The sequence below is a fragment of the Falco punctatus genome, assembly GCF_963210335.1.
Source record: "Falco punctatus genome assembly, chromosome: 4".
Classification (NCBI taxonomy): Eukaryota; Metazoa; Chordata; class Aves; order Falconiformes; family Falconidae; genus Falco; species Falco punctatus.
Window position 1 is genome coordinate 36,855,139 of NC_137583.1, and position 24,758 is coordinate 36,879,896.

A 24,758-nucleotide genomic window follows, 5' to 3' on the forward strand; every position below is an offset into this window, starting at 1 on the left:
TTAGTTCTCATATTGTGGAAGAGTTCTTCACAGCTTCAAAGGCTAGGAAGCTTTTAAAAACTAACAACCCACAAGTCGTAGAATCACAAATAATAACATAGTGGCCTAAAAATTATTGCATAGGAACAAAACCCAAACTGTGGTCATTCAGGCTTACCATCATCTTGCCTCAAATAAAATACTGTACTGTTGGAGAATACTGCTTGAGGGGATGGAACCCAAACCTTCACCTTCCTAAGATTTTTTTTTCCTTTTCATCTAAGATCAAAAAAGACTGGGCACTTGTGTATTACAGGAGTGTTCACTTATTAATTGTTACATATTTTTTACTAGAAGTAAGTTTTGGTATTTCACATTTTAAAGCCATTTTTATCAAATTCTAAGAGAAGATCTAGTGCGAGAGAAAAAAGAGCTTCTTACCTACTTAATTAACCCACTACAAGGTTTCTTTTATTAATTTTATACATTATATACTTGATGCATTTAGTAATGATCATAGCCTGAGAGAAACTGTTGGCCTGTCTGAACTGACAGGTCTAGTTATTCTTCTGTTTTAACTTCTTAGCCAAACTAGACAGAGGCTTGCTGTTATTCAGTGTGTTCCTCCTGCCTTCTGTAAATTTATTTATTTACTTATGGTTAACAGGTGAAGTTGAGTGGGAAGATCGGTCGTTCTGCAGACATCATTTTGATAGACCGTAGTCTTGTTGTTACAGCACTAGGTGAGACTGTCATCAGGTAAGAATCCTGTTTTAAAGCTGTTCAGGCTGCCTATGAGAGGTGCAAGCTAAAAGGTTTTTGGTCTGCCATGTACTGAATGTTTTACTGAACTGTTGGATTTTTTTTTCCTAACAAATAATGAAAAAACTCCCAATATTTTCTAATTTTGTTTTTCAAAATAAATAGAGAAATTCAAAATCCTGTTTCCTTGAGGACAAGAACTAATTCTATTTATCTGTCTTTCTCTCTAGTTACTTTCTTAGGCCATACTAGCTAAATCTGTGCCTTTCTTGAGCGCTGTTACTGATTTTTTTTCTGAAAAAATGTCCACTCAGGTTTTTTTGCATGAAAAAGCCACTTTGCTGTTCTTTCCATTGTTAATTCTGATTCTTAAGATTGTCATAGTATCAGCAACAGGAAAAAAAATGGGTGCTTTTCGGGATGTTTCTTTGTTACTGTAGTATGAGACAAGTATTTCAGTTACTTCTATCCCCAGTTCTTTGAAGTTAAGTATGTTACTTTGCCATGCTGCTATGTTGCCATGTTCTGTAGTTTTTATCTTTCTGCATCTTTTTTTTTAAAAAATATTAAATCTCCTTTTTCCTGTCTTTACTATGACTTTGTCTACCTGTTTCTTCTAACTTTTTTGGGGGGGATGTTACATTAACTTCAGTAGTTCACTTTCTTGAGCCTCTCTATCTGCTACTATAAGCCAAAATGATCTGTTAATTTTGTGAGAATGTGATAAAGACCAAATATTAAGAAGAAATATGTTTGATGACAATGTTTACTTCTAGAAAACTAATCTGGAATCCAAAGGACTACTGGTTAACTGAGGAGTATAATTAAAATAGAGGAGGAAGCATAAGTAGGGAGGAGGAAAATTGCAGCTAGACCTCGCTTCTTTTTTTTCTTAAAGCTGGGTTTGATTCCAACCCCTTTCTTCCTTCATGGGTGAATGTCACAAAACATGCTGCAGATTAACAAATCAGAGGAAAAGGAAGGAGATTAAGAAATCCACATTCCAGAGTCAGCTGCTGCCAATTTAATTTTAAAAATTGAATGATTGATGGAAATAGAAAATTAATACCATGTACAGTATCCTATTGAGTGTGTTTAGCAAGACATCTGGAGGGAAAAGCATTTTTAACACTCTTGTTTTATATACCTTAGGTTCTGGGATTTGGACCGAGACGAGAACTATATGATCTCCTTAGATGTGCAATTTGGCTTTGAGGGAGGCGAATGTATTAACTGTGTTTCTTACTGCAGTGCTAAAGGTGAGAGATAACATGGCAGCTATGATCTCTGGATCCTAAACCTTGTCAAACCTCAGCCTTCAGTGTCCTGTAGTCGTTTCAGTATGTTTGTCTTGTTACTGAGGGTTTCAGTAACAGCATGTGGTGTTAAAGCGTTTTAGTTCAGGAGTGTGATTTTGAAGGTACAAGATCATTCCATACTCGCCACATTTTGTCGCAGTGTGGAGTTGCCTCCTGACACACAAGCTGGATTCCCTTCGATGACACTGAACTGTTACAAGTACTCCTGGGGTGCACCTAATGCACTCCAACGTGTTATGGGCGTTTGGTCTAAAAGCCCACACTAGAGCTAATGCAAAGTAGAACTCACCAAATATGTATACCTTGAACGTCAGGTCCTTAAAACTGATGTTTTCTATGGAGCTACTACTATGCATCACCTTGTTTGCCAGCGTAGGCATAGCTACTGTCTACTGGAATCATTTTCAATGGTGACTTGCCCATGGTGTCTACAAAACCAGCTGTTCAAAAATAAATGGTTAAAATGAAATCATTGTCTGATACATGTAGTAGATAACTTCATCTGGTAGCTTAGAAAATGGGCCTTGTCACCTGTAACTTTTCCTGTTGTTTTTCCAGAAAGTTTTTGCAGTAAGGCAAAGAAATGGATGCTGCTAGAAGGCAGCTTCTCGGTATCTTAAAAGCAGAGCTAGGCTGCCTGCTACTTTGTATAATAAAGTGGATTTGTTTTCCTGAAGTTTAAGATACAAAATGCCTAAAAGGTTTGTGAATGGCAGGTCTCTTAGCAGCTGGTACTAACAAAGGGAGAATAGCTATGTGGAGGAAAGCGGCAGGATCCAATCAAAGCATGCGGGCTTTGGAGGGCAAGGACAGGTGGAATCTCCAGGCACCTACAGAACTTGAAGGAAACGTGTCTCAGATAAAGGTAAGACAAGAAAGTCTTCTTGTATGTTAGTAGGACTTCACTAACATTAGATGAATAGATCATCTTTGTGAAACAGACAAATGCAATTGCTGTCATACAGATATGTGCACCAGCAGAGGCTAGTCCTCCTTCAGAAGAAGAAGGAAAAGCCATCAGGATCAAGTAACTTTTAAAATTGGAATTGGGCAGAAATGTTACCTGTTTGTAGCTATTCTGTTACAGGCAGGGTTGAAATGCTCAGCAAGCTAAGACACTGAAATGCAAATGCATCTCTCTGTCTGGGAGAATTATCAGTCATGGCATCCTTAAATCCAAACATCTCTTTGTTATGTGTCTCATTGACAAACCTTATGGATTCAGCACCCTGAAATTATTTTCTGGAAAATACAATTTATCAGAAATCTCAAATTTCCATAAATTTATTAAAGTAGCAAGCAAGAAAATCTGACTAAATGCATTATGTTGCTTGTAGATAATTTTCTTCTTCTTAGTCACTTTCTTAGTGTAAGGTTTGCTCTTACTTGTAGTTGCAAAAATAAAAAGATGCATTTACAACCAAACATTCTTTTGTGTGAAGATATACCATCTAGAAGGGAATGCTGTATTTTTACATACAAAATTATGTTTTCAGCTGCTCTTCTGCCAGAAAAATTTTCTTGTTTGCTAGATAATTTTTTTGTCTGTCTGACTGATGGGGATGGTAGGTTTTCTCTTACAAATTTGCAAAACCAATGATTTAAAACATTTTGACTGCTATTTACAGTATTTTGAATGCTGAAGGCTATGACAATACAGAGCATTATAGTATTTGTTTTTTAACGCTTGGTCTGTTAAGCGTCAGGGTGCAGCATTTTTATTTACTTGAAATATTTACAAATAAATAAAATTGGCTGAGGCCAATGATACGAGGTTCCACGAGGCTCAGTGCCGGGTCCTGCACGTGGGGCACAGAGCTGCAGGCTTGGGGAAGGGTGGCTGGAAAGCTGCCCTGCAGGAAAGGACCTGGGGGGCTGGCGATGGCCGGCTGAATGTGAGCCAGCAGTGTGCCCGGATGGCCAAAAAGGCCAACAGCATCCTGGCTTCTCTCCCAGCGTGGCCAGCAGGACCGGCGCGGGGACCGTCCCCCTGTACTCGGCACTGGTGCTCCGCACCTTGAATGCTGCATTCAGCTTTGGGCCCCTGGCCACAAGAGGGGACGCGGAGGGGCTGGAGCGTGTCCAGAGATGGAAACGGAGCTGGGGAGGGGGCTGGGGCACAGGTCTGATGAGGAGCGGCTGAGGGAACTGGGGGTGTTTAGCCTGGAGACAAGGAGGCTGAGGGGGGACCTTCCCACTCTCTACAACAACCTGAAAGCAGGCTGTAGCGAGGTGGGGATTGGTCTCGTCTCCCAAATAATGAGCAACATCACAAAAGGAAACGGCCTCAAGTTGCACCAGGGGAGGTTTGGAATGGGTATTAGGAAACTTTTCTTCACTGAAGAGGTGGTCAGACCCTGGAACAGGCTGCTCAGGGAAGTGGTGGAGTCACCATCCCTGGAGGTATTGAAAAGGCTAAACCAGGGACATGGTTTAGTGGTGGGCTTGGCAGTGCTGGGTTAACAGTTGGACTCTATGATCTTAAAGGTCTTTTCCAGCCCAAACAATTCTATGTTTCTATAACCTTCATAGAAGTCATTGAAAAAGGTTAGCTAGAACATGAAGATCCTCCCAGGAGAAGGGGAGAAGTGAACTTTTGGAACCCTTTATGCTTGTGTTTTAGCATGTTTTGCTAGAGAATTTGGACTACATAAACAGTAAAGGGCTATCAAAACTGCAGAAAAGAATAAAGTAATCAAAAAGAAACTATGCATGCAACTTGGTTTTACAGATCGTGGCATTATTAAGCCCTTTAAATATGTGATGCTGTCTTGCAGTACTAAGTGTGAAGCAGTACAAGAATATCTTAGGGAAGTGGCTTTAATTTAAAAAGCACTTCTGCTTAGACTAAGGGAGCGTGGGTAGTTGGGTCACAGACAAAATAGTTCTAATCTGTAATAATTCCTATTCATTGACTATAGTTTTATTTAGGTAGTAGGACTTTGTATATTTATAAAAATGTTTATTCTATCTGACCCATTGTCATCTGTCTTGGGATATTTCTGTGACTGTTCAAGATCTTAGATGGAACTGTGTGTTGTGCCTTTTGTTTTTTTCTCTTCCTATTGTGTGCAGTGGGGCTCCCGAAAAAACCTGCTGGCCGTGAACACCACCAGCTCTGTGGTGATCCTCAGTGAGCAGGCCATGTCGTCTCATTTTCATCAGCAAGTGGCCGTTGTCCAGGTGTCTCCTAACCTGTTTAATGTGACCATCTTCAGCACAGGAACCACACACACTCTTTGTGTTGATATGAGTGTTAATGGAGTCTTCGCTACTAAGGTTATTTGGATTTTTTTTCCTTTATTTGCTCAATCGGTTGCCTAGTTCGGCGTATGGAGACCAAACATCCTAAGTCTTTAATGTAACCCTTCTCTGATATTTAATGTATTGTGTTGGAAGTATTCTGATGATGATAGCAATGATGCTGAGGTGGAGCTGATTTTTCAGATAGCACAGTGACTCAGTAATTCTATAGGGGCTGACCAGAGAAATTCGGGGTTACTGAAAGCCTTCTAACCTGATATACAGGGGAACTAGTAAATGGTGGCTATTGCTGGAGGTCTTGCTGTGTTCTTGCATGAATTCCTGTATGATTCCAAAAGAAACTGAATTTACATATTCTTTTGCTTTTTGATTGTTTTAGGATGCTGTAGTATTCTGGAATGGGAAGCAAGTTACTGTCTTTGAGTGCTCAGGAGATACCTTCAGAAATGCAGGTAGGACTTAGAACAATGATCAGAGCTGAAATGGTTCTCTTCCTCCAAAGTTACACATTCTCTTCATTCATGAAAGCTGATGGACTGTAATCATAAGTGCAAAGTGAATAATATTATTAACACTAATTAGACACTATTCCCATTTTGCAAAATAGAAAGATTTGGGTATAAAAATCATCAACAGAACCAGAAATCAAATGTCAACTCCTACATCAGTGCTTTATTCACTAAATATGCTGAGATATAATGTGTGGGTTAACCTCAGAATATGTGGTATTCCTGCATGTCAGTAGCAGTGTGGCAGCAGAGGTAAAACTGAAGATGATGTGCATCTGTAGGCACAGAATTAAATATATATCCTCTTAACCTCTGTTCAGCTACAATCCAGTCCTGCAAGTACCTAAAGACTGAGTATGCTTCATTCATAGAGTTCCTAAGGCATCCAAGTGTGTGACTGGCCTTGACAACACCAAGTGTCTTATTGCTGTTTCCCATAGATTAGATGTATACCTGACTGTCACGTATAGAGTTGAAAGGTATCCCAAGAGCTAGCATGTTATACGAGGCTTCACACAAAACATGATGTGAGGATAAGGCTGCTGCTTTGTATCTTTTGAGTCATTCCCACAGCTGACTAAGAACAGATTTTTATATTTTTTCTACTTCTGTAGCCATAGCTCCTGTTGCCTTTCACAGATAGGTCATGATGGTGGCTTTTCTGTTTTGCTTGGGAGAAAGCTTAAAATTACACAGCACTTATGTAGGAACTCGGAAGGTGGGAGTTTTAGCTGTCAGGAAAATCTGATCCATAAATTTCTGTAGATACAGCTAAGTCAAGTACATTAGTTTTTTCTATGATTAACTTTCCCTAAATATTTCTGCCTTGAGAAACAGGTTATGCAGAGTTCCATCAATCTCACCCAAAATCTTGAGATATGTCTTTTTAGAACCATCAAGTGTTTTCTGAGAAGTGGTTTATCTTGTCTATATTCATTCATTTATTTTATAACTTTCCAAAGCTGAATCAATGTGTTATTGAGACCTTGGTGTCAATAACAACGGTCTACTACAGTCATGAAATCGAGAACCGCTCTTCTAACTCTTCAACTGCAGTTCAGTGAAGGAAGGAGTGAATTCTCCTAACCTCAACTCACATTGCACTAGTCTTTTTCTTTCTTTCACTCCCAATACAAACTCCTTCCCATTCCTCTTCCACTGAATTTGATGAGGAGAGTATACAAAACACCCGTTTTCAGTAGGAGTCCCAGCTTTTGGTTGTAGTGGCAGGATGGAAGAAGGCTGCAACACCAAGGAGTCTGAGAATCAGTAGGGACTGACAGACTGAAAAATAGATTTGGTGCAAGATAGTGGAAATTGAATGCTTTAAGTCAAAACTCCCTTTTTAAAAAAAAAACCCACTGCTTATTGTAATGATGGCTTTATTATGGTTGTTCCAGGCTCTTTTCTCTGTGACTCTCCAGTTCTGTCTGTTCATGGAGAAAATCTGTACACAGTTGAGCCATATCGAGTCCAGGTCCGCACCTGGCAGGTAAGGGCTGATGAAACCATGAAGTGACAAATGATGCTTTATTGTTTTCAAAGGCTGGTGTTACAGCTTAAAAGTTAAGTGGATATTCTGTAAAACAATTAACTCTACCTTTGTCATAGGAAAAATATTTCAAGTATTTCAGTAGAAAGATCTTTGGCATTTTGTGTTCTTTAAAAAGTCTCTCACTTTAAACACTATGTCACTGTAACTAAGAAGTATTTATAAAAAGAATGGAATTCTGTAAGGTTCAGACTTTAACAGGATCAAAGTTACATGCAGATTTAATGTGTCTGTATATTACTGACAGGAAGATGAACATACTGAATATTCTTATAAAATAATGAAAAATACCCCCTGCACATTCTGTGTTACTGCAAAATCTTTTGCTTAGCCTTTGCAGCCTCTCCTAGTCTGTCAGAAACTAAAAGAGAAACTAATTATCAGAGTTCTATGATATATAATTTTATTTAGTTAAATAAATATTGTATTCCAGAACAAGTGGGATTTATCACAATAGGGACTGATTCCATTCGTATATTTATTTTTGCAGCTGTCTATTAAAGGGCCCTTCAGGGACCTGTGTTTCTGTATCCCTCTCAGTTGGAAAAGGTTGTATCATTGAAAAGGAAATTGTTGCAGGAGGATACCTCTAAATTTTTACTTTTTTGGAGGCTATACATCCAGTTTTCAACCTGAAAGACAGATTGCGTTTGTAGAGATTGTGTAGTTTCTCTCATTTTGCTGGTAGTGATTTGTCTAACATGAAAGTTCAGCTGTTAGTTACTTAACTTGCTGGCAAAACAAGTCTTTTCTAGTTAGACTCCAAAGACACAAACCTGGTGTTACACATTTCTTCGCAGGGCACAGTTAAACAGCTACTGGTGTTCTCTGAAGCAGAGGGGAATCCATGCCTCTTGGATATATGTGGAAATTTCCTGGTTGTGGGAACGGATTTGGCTCACTTTAAAATCTTTGATCTCTCTCGCAGGTATTGATAAGCCTTTTAAAAACATCTGTTTATAATTGGGTGTATATTCTGTGGGGAGGAGAGAATCTTTAGCTGGTTTTGATCTGATAAAAAGCGATAGCCACTTTGAATCTTGAGACAATACATTCAGCCTCTGTGAACTGATGGCCTAAATGATGGCAAAGGAAGAGCCACAGAATTATATACAAATCATGGGATGAATAATAATAGTAATAATAATCTTTAAGAGAGGATATTATGAGGGATATTTGTGTGCATTTGAAAATGGGTGGATAATTTATGGAAGATGGAGACAAGGATGTCACATGTTTCTGCTGGTAACTTGAACAAGGCCTTAACCTCGGAGTTGAAATACAGAAAAGAAAAAAAAAAGCCAGGTCTTGTATCTCCTCATAAATCAACAAACTTTGTTCAGTGAATTCATGAAAGAAGTGAACCTAGAATTGGGGACATTGTTCTTCCTCCCTGTTTAGGTTAAGAAAGAAGTTTACTTGATTTCTTTCAAACTTTACTGTCTGTTGCTGTATTGACAAACAGCTGTGGCATGAAAAAGATACATGCCTGACACGACCTACAGTTTGAAAAAATATCTGTATATTTTTATATATGATAGAAATAAATAAATATAATTATTTATATAATTATATAAAGAATATTATCGATTATTTATTGCTATCTGTAATTTTGAAAACCTGAAAAACCTCAAGAGTGAAATGGATTTTGTTCTTCCTTACATGGTGTCACCAGAGGAATTCTAAGGTCTAGTTAGTTACCAACCTGGAAACTCATTACCTGTGCCGAGATCACACAAATTCCGCATGGAACAAAATTTGAAGGTTATTTGATTTGGGCAGGGTGTTAACTAGCACATATATTGCATTATGATGTTTGGTAGTGGAGAAGAAGTAGCTGAACTCCTGCATGCTACATAAAATTTTGTGGCTACCCTTCTCAAATGGTAACGGTGTAGCGTACTTTAATTTCAAAGCAAGTGTAGTTGGCTTAGAATAAATGAGAGGTCTAAATGTGTAACCCAAGAATGTTATTTTTACAGAATCAAAGATTTTTTTTCATGGGATCATGTAATGGGTCTAAATTACTGTAATTTCTTTGTCATGTTCTTTTGATGCATGAGCTTGGTCCTCTTTGTTGCTGAATGATCGCTGGGTTTGTATCTATACCAGCAGTAATATTCTTTTGAGATAATAAAAAAAGCAGGGGGGTGGGGTTGGGGAAGGGTGGTTGTTAAGTATGTGAGTGACACAGTTTTCTGGAACTGTTGTATAAAGGGAAAGTGACCAATAAGATGATATACATACCACCCCCCAATGACATTTCTTTACTTCTGCTCCACAGTGTGTCTTCCATACACAGAACTTACATGGTGGGCTGTGTTCAGCATTCATGGTACTGTTCAACTTATATAGGAAAAACAGACCTCTAAATTCAGAATTCTGGTAGGATGCTCTTGCTGTAGAGCCCTGTTTTGGGAATCCTGTAGGAGCACTGAAGTTTAATCTTGCTGATTTGTTAAGGAAAAAATGTCTCATTAACTTCTTCCTGAAAGAAGGGCAGTCACAGCAGTTCTCTGGAGAGGGAAGCTGGATTCTGGGGCAGTGGTGTCATAAGGTAGAAATAATTTGGTTTTAAAAGTCCTACCCGTAATTTAAAAAATGTTTTGGCTGATGCATATTCCCAGTTGTTTGCCACCATATGATTTAAGTTTTTTCCTTTCCACAGAGAGGCAAAAGTGCACTGCAATAGCAAGAATTTCTCCGAGCTGTTTCCTGGCCTTGGAGGCATTGCATCTGTCAAATGCAATGCTAATGGCAATAAAGTCAGCATCCTTGTTAGCAAGGTGAGGCAAAGCTCTTTGCTTATCACCCTAGGACCTAACCATCAGTTAACAGAGCAGTGCAGTTCAAAAAGATTACTGACACAAGATTCACTTCTCAGAAATGAAGCTACATGCTCTATGCAGAGTATTAGTCCTTGAAATGTGGCGTCCAAGCATGTAACTAAACACTAAAATTAAGATATGTTGTGGTTTTGTACATTTGGTGAGAAAAGCAACCCAGCAAAAGAAGCAATATTTTAGTTACAGAAGGTACTTTGTAGCATGTTAAAGAAATCAAGGCTAATTTGCTAGAATAGAAAAGCAACCAGAAATTTTCTGATATTTCTTCCAAAGAATGTTCTTGTGTCATTACCAGTAAACAAAACTGAGAGGAGTCAGATGAGAAAAACATACCTTTTTTTTTTTTTTTTCTTTTTGACTGCATGCTTCAGCTGCTTTTGTTTTCTCTTCTTGTAGGCAGATGGGAATGTTGATTCCAAGATCTGTTTCTATGATGTTGAGATGGACCAAGTTACATTCTTTGATTTCAAGGCTGAAAAGGGAAATGTTAGAGAGAAGCTTTCATCTGGACAAAGCATTGACAAGTAAGAAGCTTTTATTTTGAGAATTATTACTTGTGGATTTACGGTAGGTATCTACCCTATGATGACAAGCAACACCTTGACACTGACATTCCTCTGTGTTTGTGTAGGAGGTTGTACAAATTTAATTATTTTTATCTCTAAAGAGTTAATTAAAAATGGTGCATTTTATGTCAATCAGCCTACATCCCTGTCTCTTCCAATATATGAACTACAGTGTGTCAAACAAAGATAACAGAAAGTAAGCTCAAAATAAGCAGTTGGAGACAGTTCTTCAGGCAGTATACATCTGAGCTAAGGAACTCCATGCCAAAAAGTTAAGAGATGTTGAAGGGGAAGGGTTCATGGAGGTATTGGACAGATTCACAGGAGAGAAATGCAGTGGGAACTATTAGATATGTGGAAACCATATCTGACTCAAGAGATCTGGATCTTAACATAGAGAAAAACTTTGGAAGATCTGTGAAAGCTACACTTCCATGAAGAATTTACAGGGTAGTAACTGAAAAGAGGACATTCTGAAGCTCTCACTAGGAAAAAAGTTAAAGTCCAATACAGGATGGTTTTGTATGGATAAAAACTCATTAAATGTCCACTTAGAACGGACAGCTTTGTTTTCATACTAGCCGTTCTGTGGCAAATACATTAGAAATCCTAGCGAGGCAGCAAAATGCAATGAACTATGAATTCTCATGGAAGTACAGTGGAATTTTAGGGTAAAAATTCCCATTTGGTTTTACAATAGTTCTTTTGGCTATATGTTTCCTAAGAAAAAACAGTGTTGGAATAGTAGGTGGTTTGATTTTTTAGTAACTATCTGCTGCAGGTGTTGCAAGCAAAAAAGGATTTACTCACTCTTATCACTGAAAACAGGAAGAAACTGCCCAGCTCTTCGAAAACTAAGAAGTGCACAAACTCAGGGCCTTAGGTCTTGCTCAGTTATGCGAACAGTGTAACAATAAGTGGTTTTTTTCAAGTGTATTATCTTGTATAGCCCGACAGAGGCCACCACAAGCTAGTAGTGCTGTTTCACTGATATTTAAATGCTAGGTGGTGTCCGTGTGAATAATCCATTTATCTGTGCTTTATTTTAGGGTATCTTGAAATTGAAATGAGTAAACTCACTAGAAAATAATAATAATCTACAGTTCTTCTCCTGAGGCAGAATCTAAACACTCCCAATATTATTACAAATACTGCTTTTTAGTTTGAGAGTAATTTATTTTTAATTCAGTGGCATGGATAGGACATGGTGTATTTCTGCATCCCTTTGAATATCTCCCTTCTTTTGCCTTCCAGCCCTACTCCAGTCCTCCCCACAAAATCCACCCTTCAGTGCTGACAGCAAATGAGAAAACTATTTTAATGATGTCTTTGGTTTCTCTCTTTCTTTTGAAATTTGACATCTATTTATATTCTTCACTTTTTTCAGAAGAATCCTAAGCCATTGCTAAAGTAGTATGATTCTTTATGTCTAGAGTCTTAACATGGCTGGCATTGAAGTAGTATTTAAATGCCTGAAGGAGGCAATAAGATGTTTCTTATTTAAACTGCTGCCAGAGGGTGGCTTTTCCTAAGGCTTCAGGCATTGTCCTAGTGCTTAATGTGCTATTTAACAGTGCCTCAAAATTCTTTATATGCAGTATGAGGTTCAAATGCAGTGTGAGGGAAGGGGACGAACTGTGGCGTAACAAGAGACTGAAATCCCCCAGCTGCCAGTCAGGTTCAGCTGCAACTGGAGTTTCCCTCAGCACTGAAAAGTTTAGTGGTTCAAAGTGTCGATTGCACTGCATGCCCAGGTCTCTTTGCTGAACTCTCAGTAGAGAGATCTGTTGCCTGAGAACATAAACTAATTTCCGCCCCCCCCCCCCCCCCCCCCGCCCCATCAGTTTAATCACAATTGTCTAGTTGTGATTTCTTGTAACAGCTGCTTAGCTGAATTTGAACATGAGGCATATGTACTCAGAATCCCTCCTTACTGCGTATCTAAATGCACATCACTGCACTCAAGCTGTCTGTAACCTGGCTGGGTGCTGCCAGCAGTGCTGGCAATAAGGACCCTGGGGACAGGTTGTAAAACCCACAAGAAGACAGAGCTGAGGTATTCCCCATGTTACAGTACCTACACCAGAACAGTTGCTAAGGCAGATCACTTGAAGGATGTTCCATGTTTCCATAGGACACACAGTCTCAGTGGAGGCAGATTTTGGGTGCCTATTTGTATTTGTGGCAGTACCAGCTTTTTTTTCCCACAGAAATGCTTTATGTCCTCTAGTCGCTGTTAACGTATATAGAACAAACTAAAAGTGGTGTTGCCATGTGTAAAGTGTTAGGAGGTAGGAAAATGTAAAGGGTTAATGTTACCACGCAGAGGCACTGGTATAGATAACTGATCATTATCTGAAAATTATCCCTTGGTTAGTCCTTTATTGACGCTGATGCTCTGAATGGGCTGGAATTATTTAGTCTTCCTTTCTACATTTTTTTTTTCTTGTCTTTTGGTAGGTCTGTTGTGGAGTATCCAGAGTTGCAGTGGCATGTCCCTGCTTGCCATTTCTGGGACCAGAGTGAACCAAGGCTTTTTGTGTGTGAAGCAATTCTTGAAACAGGCCTACAAACTCCAGACCAGAATAAAAACCAGACCGAGAGCACAGTATGGTCTTTTGGGTTTTTTGGTGGTTTTTTTTTTTGTTGTTTTACCTTGCTTTACATGGAGTTCTCCCTGTCAAAGTAATAAATCATTGCTCCTTCATTAAGGTTGTGGGAGTAGGTAGTATACATTATCTTGTACAAAAATAAGTAACAAAACTACATGTTTGGTGTCTGTGGCTTCAGGCAGTCACTATAGGTTAGCTTTTGGGTTTAGCCCTAGCTTGTATACAGGGACAAAGAAAGGTGGTTTCTTTATGCTAGAGTTTTGAGGATGATCATAATGCAAGCTTGTATTGGGACTGTGGTTTTTCAAGTTACATTGAGTGAATTGATAATCTAGAAGTTTGATACATAGTCTCGTTTTTAAAAAGATCATGCAGATTTTATATCTTGAGTCCATTCTTAGCAGCCAGAATTAATTTGATAGAACAACAGGGACCCCCACCATTAAGGTGAATAGTGAAGTACACTCTTCCCACCCGGTTCTTACCATCTTCTGCTTTTCTGATCAGACATAGTACATCTTTATGGTACTTTCCAAATGATCTTTTGTGGTCTTTTTTACATTAGAAAAAAGAATTCATTTTTATTGATCAGAAATTATCTAATAAAAAAAATTCTGTCATCAGACCAACAATTCTTCCCTGCTTCCCCCTGCTAATGTAATTGTAGCGGTCCTTACAGTTTTGTCTGTACAGAACTGCCTGTCCTTCATAAATATTAAATTGATTTGAAATGTCGTCATGCATGATTTTAGGTAAACCTCTTTCAATTAGAGATAGAAAGTTCTTTGTTTCTTTTGTTGGTTGAAGCAACCTTGGAAAACTCTAAGGAAGATCAATGTAGAAAGGAGGAGTGGAATAAGGATGTCTCAAAAAGCCCTGCTAAGGTCTTCTAGTAAAGAGAAAGAACACTTCAACCTAATATTCTGAATGTAAACAAGTAAAAGTGTTTGGCTTCTACATAAAGCTGAAAAATAAAAAAGATAAAAAAGAAGTGCAACATTTTGGCCCTTATTCAACAGAACTTTTAACTGTGTGTTTTAAGAAATAAGAAGTCTGATTAATTTTAGTTGGAAATAAATGTTTCATTTTGACTTGAGTCAGGTCAGTATTTAAGCTGTTACCAGCCATTTAAAAATAGTTTATGTATATTCCCCAGGAACTCAAAGCAGCCAGTGAGCTGCTGAAATTACAGTAGCAGTAATATAGGATTTAAAAATAAATTGTTGAAAACAGTTGAGAGTATTTCTTTGACCTGAGTCAGATCTGTGAGAGAGACTTGTAGAGCAGCAGTCTGTGGCCAGGGACTTCCCTCTTTATGGCCGGCAAAGCTGGTTCCTGAAAGGCAGAGGTGGGGGTCCCTTTGCAGTAGGAACAGTCTGTAATGCAGAATGAGTTGTTGGCCACTTACTATAGGGAGGAAGCATGCAGCTCTGCCCTCTCCAGCAGGTGTGTTTGTGTGCATGTATATGTCATACTATTTTCAAGAGAAGGTTCTGCCAAGTGAACATGGAAAATAAAAACAAAATGGAAGAAGGATATTGCAGCGTAAAAACAAAACAATGCTTTGCTTCCTTTTGCAGGTGGATGTTTGGATTATATCATTCTTCAGTACTGAAGAGCATGGCCTTTTGCTTCAGGACAGTTTTCCATTGCCTTCATCCTACCAAGTTCTTCTGGGCATGGAGGTGCCACATTATTACTTTGCAAAAAAGGTGAGGAAATCTTTTGTGATTCCTTCCCTTCTGATAAATTAAGACTTTTCACTGCGTAGGGATTACATTTAACCAAACGGAGTCTGGGGTAAGTAGAGCAACTCAAATGGCAGTTGCTGCATCACATGTAGAAATGTCATAAAGACAATTCCAATGCAGGTGTACTTGGCAGTATTGTGGAAGTTGTACTGAATTGGCTTTTCATGGGATTTGCAAACTGGATGCAGTGTGCAAGCATAGAAGACACAGTAATTACCAGGGAATGCAACTAAGATAAGGGATGTGAAAAAAATACTTTCTACTTTACGTAGTCACCATGCCTATTGCAAGTAGTGTGTGTGTGTGTGAACTTTACATAGGCTGTAAGAGGGGACATTTCCAAATATCTTCAGCAGAAGCAACCCATTTCCTTGTTGGAATGGAGCTTAATCCCTACAGAATACTGAAGAGCAAGGATACTCATTCTGCACTGTCACCAAATGCCTATGTGCTACAAATACCAGGAATGGATGCTTTAACTTCTTAAACTTGAACAAGAATACAAAATTGCTTGCATCTTAGGTAAATAATACTGTGCATAATTCCATGCATACTGGAAGAAATGAAGCCTATTACCTACAGCTTGGTTTTCTGGTTAAGCTCTGATCTGAGTTTCTTAGTCCCTGTTAAGATGGTGATTTGCACTGTTCCCTTCTTATAGGGGGAGCTTAACAGAGCCTGTTCATTCCACCAAGGCATTTATTTTTGTAAAATCTGCAGGAACTTAATAAGACTTCTAATCCTCTAAATCTTCTGAATAAGACAGACCAATGAGATCACATAAATCTAATTTAATGACATTTAGGAGTAGTGTTAAACAGGGAGAATGTATCTAGATGTTTTTCTACTTATTATATTTAGATTCAGAGCAGTACTTTGCAGTCTAGCTCCCTTCCAAAGAACTGACTGTTGTCACTCTTCCTGTGCAGATTTAGCTTTTAGAGTTGCACTCTATTTTACTTTCCTTTTTCCCTTAATTTGAAAGGTCAAAGGTGATCTGCTGCTTTTTCTAATTTTCTTTTAACACTTCCCCCCATCATGTATCATGCTATTTTACTTTGATATTATGTTTCTTTTTTTCTCTCCCTCCCCCCCCCTTTTTTTTTTTTTTTAATTTTGTATGGATTATTGCTACCATTAGTTGTTTTTTCAGAGGGGATATGTCTATAAACCTGTAAGTATCTGCATTATTTTGTTCCTCTTCCTTCATTTTCTGCTTTTCTCTTCTGTTTCCATTTTCTTTCTTCAGTAGGTTACTTTTAGTGACTAAATTACTAATTTATAATAATAAATCATTATATTAAAATAAAATGAATATAATAATTCATTTTAGAAACATGATTTAGTATATGAGCAGTCTGCTTTAAATACAGCAAATCAAGTTGATGAAACAAGTCTGTTTTGGCCAAGTTTCATTTCAGGGTTCTTCCTTATTCATTGTAGTGTTTTTCTGTCCTGGTTCCAGAAATTCCCCAAACTGTAGTCACATGAATTTGCACTGCTGATTTGTCTCTTACAATATTCAATACCTTCAGTGTATAATAATATAATACTATTTTTTTTATTGGCTTCTGTAAACCATAATATTTGGTTATCTCATCTAACTATACAATTAGAGTAGAGTATATGTGAAATTTGGTGTCCTTCATGACTCGGATGATCTTGCACTGTTTGGCTTGTGAAAATTGTTATACTCTAGAAAGATCATTTGATATTGATGATTGACTTTATTCTTTTTCTGAATGAATGTTGTAATTGCTTTGAGCTGCCTTTCAATGTCTGGTGAAAGTATCACTGGAGCTCCAGAACTGCTAATTGTATGGGAAGGGATTTGAATCTGAACTTTAGAATTCATAAGCTTCACGTGAAGGCAAGAATAGAAGAATTGGGTCTGAAAGTTAGCTTTCAGAACAGAATACTCATTTTTGAGACGAGACAAACCCTAGAGAAATGTTATCTGAAATCTCCAGAAATCTGGGGACTTAAAATAATAGTTGTTATTATAGTAAATAATAATAACAATATTTATAAAATAATAATAATAATTAGTATAATAACAGAAGGCTGCCTCTCCTGTGGTATTTTACCACACTGTCTCCAAACTGTCACTAACGTGCTGTGATTGTTCATTATGATATGCTCATCTCTTCTATGACATTCCATATTTCGAGGCATTTTCTAGGGAGTTCTCAAACATTGCAACTATTGTCACTATTGATCGTGGTCCTACAGAAATAGAAAACCTGGACTGTAGTGTAAATAATGTAATTAATTATAGGTACAAAGGAGTAAGTTTCAACCTACTTGACACCTAAATGATAACATTCTCATTTTAGCTGGGAGAAAGTAAGAATGGACAAGCAGAGTCTGGTGCAATAAAGGTGTCTCAGATGGTTGCGAGAAGGCCCATGAGAGATTTCATTGGATTAGGAGACTGTGATAAGACTACCCGGGATGCTGTGCTGAACTTCAGCTTCTATCTCACTGCTGGCGACATGGATGAGGCCTTCAAATCCATCAAACTGATAAAAAGGTATCATAAGTATTTTTTATGTATTTCTTTATGGGTACGGTTTGTTTTCATTGAAAGTTTAAAGTTTTGATCCTCCTAAATTCTCCTTTGCATTTTTCCTCTGATTTCATTCTCCCTTGCATTTTTAACAAGATGAAGTATGTTTACCTTACAGACATTTTATCGTTTTCTCTGCTTATTCTTTGTCTACAAGATACTGCAGGCTCTGTGGATTCTTTTTTACTAAATGGGAAAAAATGATAACAAGCAACCATATTTTTTGTCTAAATGGGAAAAATCTCACATTATTACTAGAAGAAAATGAACATTCACACCTTTATTTATACAGCTAAAATAATCACAGTAATACAGAGTATTACAAATTTACCGACCACATAGCTGATTTTAGAATTTAAATGTACATTATTATAATATGGCTATTGCAATATTAGAAGAAATAATATAATGTCTTTTAAATACTCCAATATTTTATTTTTTAAAAACCCTGCAATTAATCATAGCATATTATTTCTAGAAAATATTTTCCAGAAAGTAATGCAGGAAAATGAATACAAATCTTAGTTGGTTTTTACAAACCTACTGCTAGAAGAAACTCTTTGTCAGCTTTATGGTAGTCTACCCTGATAGTCTAGAACAATGCAGTTGTTCTTGTTCTAGAGCATCAGTCTCTGCAGTGTCACTCACTTTGAACATGGTGCAGAGCCGCAGTTGGGGTTGAGTTTCTTATTACATCAGAACTGAGTGCAGAACAGAACTCAAGAGCCAGCTTGATGATCACATTTGTAAGGTGGAAATAATGATAAAGAAGAAAAGCAGTGTACTCAGCTGGGAGCAACACAACAGTCCTAAAGAATTTGTAACATTCACAGCTCATGGTCCTTCAAACCTGTCAGTTAACTGTGCTCAGAGTAGCGTCCTCAGAGGTTTTAAACATCTGTCGTTGCCTCTAGTTCCTGTATCCTAAGTGTTTCTGCCTAACAGTTTTTGACTATGTTTTTCTTCCTCAAAGTTCTGTGCACATGACTTCTGTGAGCCTGTGTGCTTCTCAGGGTTAGGCTTATGAACATTATACCTAATTCCAAAGGTACTAATTATTTTAATTTCACTACCATATTAATTTACCAGGCAAATATTTTTAAAATCTCATGCTTAAGTCTTGCATATGTCTCTTATTCTCTGATTCGGGTGCTTGAGTGGCACTTATATTCTCAAATATTCACTGTGTTACATGCCTCTGAGCATTGCTGGGCAGAGCTGGGTGTCCTGACAACGCTTTCTAATCTGAAAATGTCACAGCAAATGTTAAAGCAAGCTGGGAAGAAAATAAATTAATTTGGGCTTAAATATCTATTTTTAATAATAGTTTTCAATAATGTAAGTTAATAGTATCTTGATTATTAGGGAGTCCAGGTAGCCTCCTTCTGTTGATATTTGCCCTCATTGTAACAATGAAGTAGATTTTTCAGCAACGTGTATGGCCTGTTCTAGCTGCGTACCCTTTTCTTGTTTTTAATGGCATATCTGTTTACATGTAGGATGAACCCAAACCTCTGTCTCGGGATACAAAAGAAGCGTCTGAAAAAATGCCCCTTAATTCTTCTGCATTCCCTTTCTTTAGAGTGGTTAGAGTTGCTTTTGCTTTTTGCTGTCTAGGCTATGCTGTGGCTGGGGAGCAGGTGTTGCAGCTAATGAGAAGTTGTTTGAAGAGATGTGTGGAGGGACTAAAGATTTGTGAAATTTAAATAGCTGTTAAAATCATCACTTATTCTATAGTAAGTTTTCTGCTTTTTCAGGTTACCTGTTAAAGCCAAAGTTACTGTCACTGGTCTCCTATAGCTTTTACATTATTATTAGGAGGCAGGATAACTTTATGCAGACAGAGGAAATGTTTGGTTGCCTTTCTATTGCATACACTCTGTGTCTGCTACAGCTGACCCTGCTGATGCTCTGTCAGGATTCTGACAATCCAACATTCTGTGCTGTACAGCAGAGGGAGAGGGCAATATAATATAATATATATAAAATTATGTGTTTTATACATATGTATATAGATGGAGCCCATCCAAATAATAATTGAGGGCCTCTGCCCACAAGAGTGAGCTTTGTGATGTCTTTCAACCCTTAGTTTTAAATTATAGCATATATTTATAGAAAACAACTCCAATGCAGATCTCCTTGGAGATCTTTCCCCTTTCAAGTCCATTCTTTCAGCACGGTGACTCAACATAGTCGTTTTCCAGGCCACGGCGAAACCGAGCAGTCAGGGTACGACTGATGACAATGACCCGGGGTGCCATGCAGTCCTCACGCCTATGAAGGATGTTCCATATGAGAATGGCAGCTGCCAGTGTGGCCAAAAGACAGGCTCCAATGTTCAGATAGCAAGACCAAGAGAGGTTGGTGTAGGGTCCGATGCGGTAGAAAGTCACCAATCCGATAACCAGAACAAAACCTGGAAGGAGAACGTGAGAATTATTTTTGATCTGTTAACTCTCTTGAATTTCTGTAGTGGCAGGATGCCATAAGCCAACATTTATGAGTTTCCACCTCTGTATGGTGTGCTGTATGTGTTCTCAAAGGCTTATTTCAGCATGATGATGTATGCAAAGCCTGGGTGCCTGAAACGGAGTCTCAATGTTAGGTTTAAATCTCTTTACTCTTTTTAAATTTCTTACTCCCATTTAGCTGTATTCCATGTTACTTTCTCCCCTGGCCCATCCTCTTGTCTCACTTACACAGATGTTATCTGTCTTATTCCTGTTGCCAACATAGAAAACTGGTATATTAATAATAATAATAAAAATCTTTTATTCAGAATATGGTACCCTTACTCTGAAATTTAAAAATGTTTATGTAAGGCAGGCCACTATTGTAAACTGCAAAGATGATGAATAGCTAAATATCTTACAAAAATAATAAAGAAGTACAGAAGCTTAAAAAAAAAAAAAAAGGAAGGTGAAATAACTGTTCCCACTAATACATGGCATCTGGCTCTGGATCTTGATTGATTTTCCGTGGAAGAGCATGTATTGTATCCTGAGTATGCATTCTGTCAAGTTTCTTTCTTAAAAAGAGTATTAGTAATGCAGTTAAGATAGAAGAGTTACAAATTATATACAGATAAAAAAATGGGGAGGGAAATTCAAATAGGAGAAAAAAGTAATCACTACTTAAGTAGACATGATACTTTTACTATTCTGTCAGTTATGTGAAGGCTGAATCCCCCTTCTAATAAAATAAGCAATGAATGAGTATTAATTCAGGAGACATCTGGCATCCTCAGCTCTCTTGTGTCTATCTAGAAGGTGGTTTGAAACTCAGTTGCTTGCTACACCTCCTCCTGAGTAGCACTGTCCCACAGATGGAACGTATTTGAGGGTTTCAAGTGAGGAATGTCTTCCTAAGGGTATATATAGCTCTTTCCTGCTCTTTTGCCACTATTCAGTAGCCTTTGCTGTGGAAAAAGTCTAACATAATCTGGATGGGTTTTAGGCTGTTGGCTCAGTTGTAAGGACAGCAATTAATAACTCCCTGATTTTATCAGTAAGTCTAGTAGGTGTTTAATGGTTCAGCATAGTTATAAATGAACAAGTTGTCATCTGGGAGAAATCTGCCTAGATGGAGCACACTGACTTGAGTTGCACAAATCACTGATCTGTATGCTAATTGTTTGTTAGCCCTCCCGAAACGGGTCTATAGGCTTACTCAGGAGGCCGTTTTAATGTTAGCCGAGTTGGAGATGGGATCCCAGTACATAGGCGGTGATCCAGCATTATATCAAAGTATACAGGTTTGAAAGTTGCTTCTCACATCCTGTTCAAAAAACGACTCAGGGCTGAGTAGAAAAATTGTGAAGTTGAGATTTTGACAAATTAAGCTTAAACCTTCATTTTTTTTCAGTAATCACTGTTGGATGACTTACCTTATATCAAATTGCACGTGCTTTTAAAAATCCTGTCTCTTGAAGTAAGGCATGGTTATCTGTGTCCTTGGATGGATTGTATAAGGCAAATCACCTGTCTTTGAAGGAGTTAATTTTTCTGTATATTCATATGCTTATCTCATCACCACTTGAACATGGCAATGTTCTCTCCTGCATTCAAAATCCTCACTGAAGTTTGCAGAACACTACTTCTGTCCTCAAAGCCACACTTAATTGTGCTCTTCCTTTTCCGCGATGTTTCCTTGAATTGCTTTTGAATTCTCGTGACTTTGGTGTTATCAGGGTCTTGTATGGCTTTAATCTATGTCTTTATTGTTAGTGGTAATAACCTACAAGAAGATTGTGGCAGAACTGGGAAACAAAATAGTTTTCCCCTCACTTCCAGTATCATTCTGTGAGTTCAGTTTGTCCTGAGGCACATGGTAGACAAGAGAGGGGGAGATCAGCTCCCATATTGTGGAATACCTCATTTTTTTTCAAACTCTGAAATGGCTCAGTTCCCTATCTGTGGAACCAAGATGATGAAAATTCTGTGTTTTGTTTTGTATTTCAGAGCTTTGGAAGCAGAGTGTGCTAGTTGTAATGTGCTTATGGAGAATTTGTATGTCTACATCTACATTTGAGGTCTTTAGGTCTTATAATACAGATAAACACTGATAGTGCTTTGCTCTTCCACAGGTTGCAGTCCACTCTTTCACAGGATGATAGATAGCAGTTTTCTCACAAAGGTAGGAAACTGAGAGAAAGGGAGATTGCTTGCACCTCCTGTAGTCAAGTTGTTGACCTGTTTCTTTTCCTTCCGGCTTAAAATTCATAGGAAGGAGGGTATTGAGATCCAAATCGGAGACCCATCTCACTGATGAGTCTGGCTCATGACAAAACTGTGTGTGATCGATTTTCCTTTTCAGCTTTCCTTTTAGAACTCTTTCCAATTCACATACCCTTTCATAGGGAATCCAAAAAGCATTAAATAAAAAATAAATAAAAAAAGTGTGAAGCAAAATCATAAAACCTTAAGCAGGAAGCACTTTGAATCTAAGCTGTTTGTACCAGTGACCGCTTACAGGTACTTCTAAGGGGCAGATATTAACAACAGCCCACTTTAGACTCTCTCGCATTGTTTGTTTGAGGGTCTCTTGGCAGAGGGAGCTAGGTTCAGGAACACCAGTTTAGAGTAATCCTGACGCTATGTCATGCCTTGCAGCTTGATTTCCACTTACTGAATTAATGACTGGTACTTTCCCACTGCAGGTTTACAGCTATTTACCACTATCTCTAGGTTAGAGGAGTAATGGATGATTAGGACTTCTAGTTTCCTTACTGAAAGTCAAATCTGCTTGTGCAAAACTGCCGGGAAAAACCTTTAGGATTCCTGGTGTATTTGTGAGCTGTATTCCCTTGGGCATGAGTTCTGCCCTATTCTTTGCTCATTTAGCAGAGGCAAGCAGCAGTGGTCTGTCTATACACGTTCCTTTATGGTAAAACAGAAGTAAATAAATGCTGTAGGAATACTTCCAATATTTAAACTTTTTTTCCAAATAGCCAGCTTTTAATTGAATTACTTGGCTTTTTTTTTTCTTGTTTATATATCACTTATAGTCAGTTACTGTTCTAAATGGCTACATAGCTCATGAAGGTGGCCGGTCTAGCATGGAGATCTTTTCCATCCAATGGAGCAATTTTCCACCAGGAAAAAGCACTAAGGCTTCCTTACAAGTCCCAAAATAAAACTATTCATGCTAGCAAGACTATTTCCCTTCACAGGCCCTTTGCCTGAACCCTGATCAGACGAGCAGCCAGTCACACAAGAGGCTTTCTCTCCTTCTGCAGTTCTGTGCCAGTGCCTGAGCAGCGGGGCTGGGGAACTGGGAGGATAATGGGGTTTGAGTCTCTCTGACTTGGCAGATAGCAGGAATGAGTCACTGGAGCTCCTGAGTGAAAAATGTGGGATCTCTTTAGAGCACTTCACTGCAGGCTAGACAGGAACTGACATCTAAGAAGAAAGAAAAACATGACAGAGGTGGGAGAGTTTGAAGCATGCTACTGTAGAGAGTTTCCACAATTAGTTTTACAGTTCTGTCAGCATAAGTAAGCTCTGGAATAAAAATGTTGCTGGAGCATTATTTTTTCCAGCATTCCTATTTCATTTTAGCATGACCTGATACTGGATTTATAGATGTAGGAACAAGCAAACGGTACAGAAATTGTATTGATCAAAAAAGACTGAGTTTGCATAGGGTGATATTTAAATTTTGATGAATGCTGCTTTTCTAAAGATGTGTGAAAATCCCTGCAGTTTGTTTAGAGTTTTGTCTGTAACGACTTAATCAAAATTAGAGTACTTGAAGCAAAGTGTTCCAATGTGCTACTTAGTTTTCTTTGCCCATAGAGTGATCCTGTACACCAGTCAAGAGTTGAGATGTAAGGTTTAGCAACCAGGCTGTTCTCTAAATGACTGGGCAAACACCTTCAATTCACTTATTTGTGGAAGCCTGATGCCTCTCCTTCAGTGATTCCTTTTTCCTAGGGAAGGTAGATTTAAAAAAAAATGTAACGTTTATTCCTTTGTTATATGGATGTATCTGAGGAGTAGTGTCTTCCTAGTTTGGAAACCCTACAAATAATCCTCTGTGCGCCATTTGGTTGCAGACTGTAGTGTATGGATGTGATAATACTCAATTTCCATAAGGAAAGAGAATGACACTAATGTTTTATTTTTACTAAAAATTTTGCTAAAGCACAGTATTTTCATGATAGTGGTATCTCCTGTCTTGCTTACTACCTTCATTGTGAGTGTTACTAACATTAGGAAATCTTTTGACAACATTTTAATTTGTTGCCTTTTCATATTGTTAAATATTCATTTGGTGTATCACAGTTGTGAGTATTCAGTTAGGGGAAAAAAAGGTGCAGGAATTCTACTCCGTTGATGGTTGTGTAATATGGATATAACTCTGTTGTTAATGTAAGTATGCCAATGCAGAATTTGGCTCTGTATTCAGAACAGTTAGAAATACACCTACGAAAATTAACCTTGTATTGAGAGTAGCTTCCGCCTCCGTGACTAAAAGTGACTATGGTGACTTTGCACTTCTTAGATAGATACTGTTAACATGGAGCAA

At 38.1% G+C, this 24,758-nt stretch overlaps 2 protein-coding genes across 10 annotated transcripts in view; one reads left to right on the forward strand and one right to left on the reverse strand.

The window, feature by feature from the left end:
- Nucleotides 1-24,758, forward strand: part of IFT140 (intraflagellar transport 140) — an 85,642-nt gene that overhangs the window by 19,257 nt on the left and 41,627 nt on the right. For 7 of the 9 annotated variants that reach the window (XM_080383391.1, XM_080383390.1, XM_080383392.1 and 4 more), the window contains 13 exons: nt 647-738; nt 1,894-2,000; nt 2,777-2,925; nt 5,136-5,339; nt 5,704-5,776; nt 7,234-7,325; nt 8,186-8,313; nt 10,054-10,171; nt 10,628-10,755; nt 13,258-13,405; nt 14,990-15,121; nt 16,302-16,334; nt 17,497-17,693. In XM_080383391.1, coding sequence (XP_080239517.1) covers nt 647-738; nt 1,894-2,000; nt 2,777-2,925; nt 5,136-5,339; nt 5,704-5,776; nt 7,234-7,325; nt 8,186-8,313; nt 10,054-10,171; nt 10,628-10,755; nt 13,258-13,405; nt 14,990-15,121; nt 16,302-16,334; nt 17,497-17,693 — 1,601 coding nt within the window. The remainder of the gene's footprint in view (nt 1-646; nt 739-1,893; nt 2,001-2,776; nt 2,926-5,135; nt 5,340-5,703; nt 5,777-7,233; nt 7,326-8,185; nt 8,314-10,053; nt 10,172-10,627; nt 10,756-13,257; nt 13,406-14,989; nt 15,122-16,301; nt 16,335-17,496; nt 17,694-24,758) is intronic. The other 2 variants (XM_080383393.1, XM_080383397.1) reach the window with 1 other exon arrangement.
- Nucleotides 17,995-24,758, reverse strand: part of TMEM204 (transmembrane protein 204) — a 31,807-nt gene continuing 25,043 nt past the window's right edge. The window contains exon 3 of the mRNA XM_080383470.1: nt 17,995-20,145. Coding sequence (XP_080239596.1) covers nt 19,901-20,145 — 245 coding nt within the window. The 3' untranslated portion in view covers nt 17,995-19,900. The remainder of the gene's footprint in view (nt 20,146-24,758) is intronic.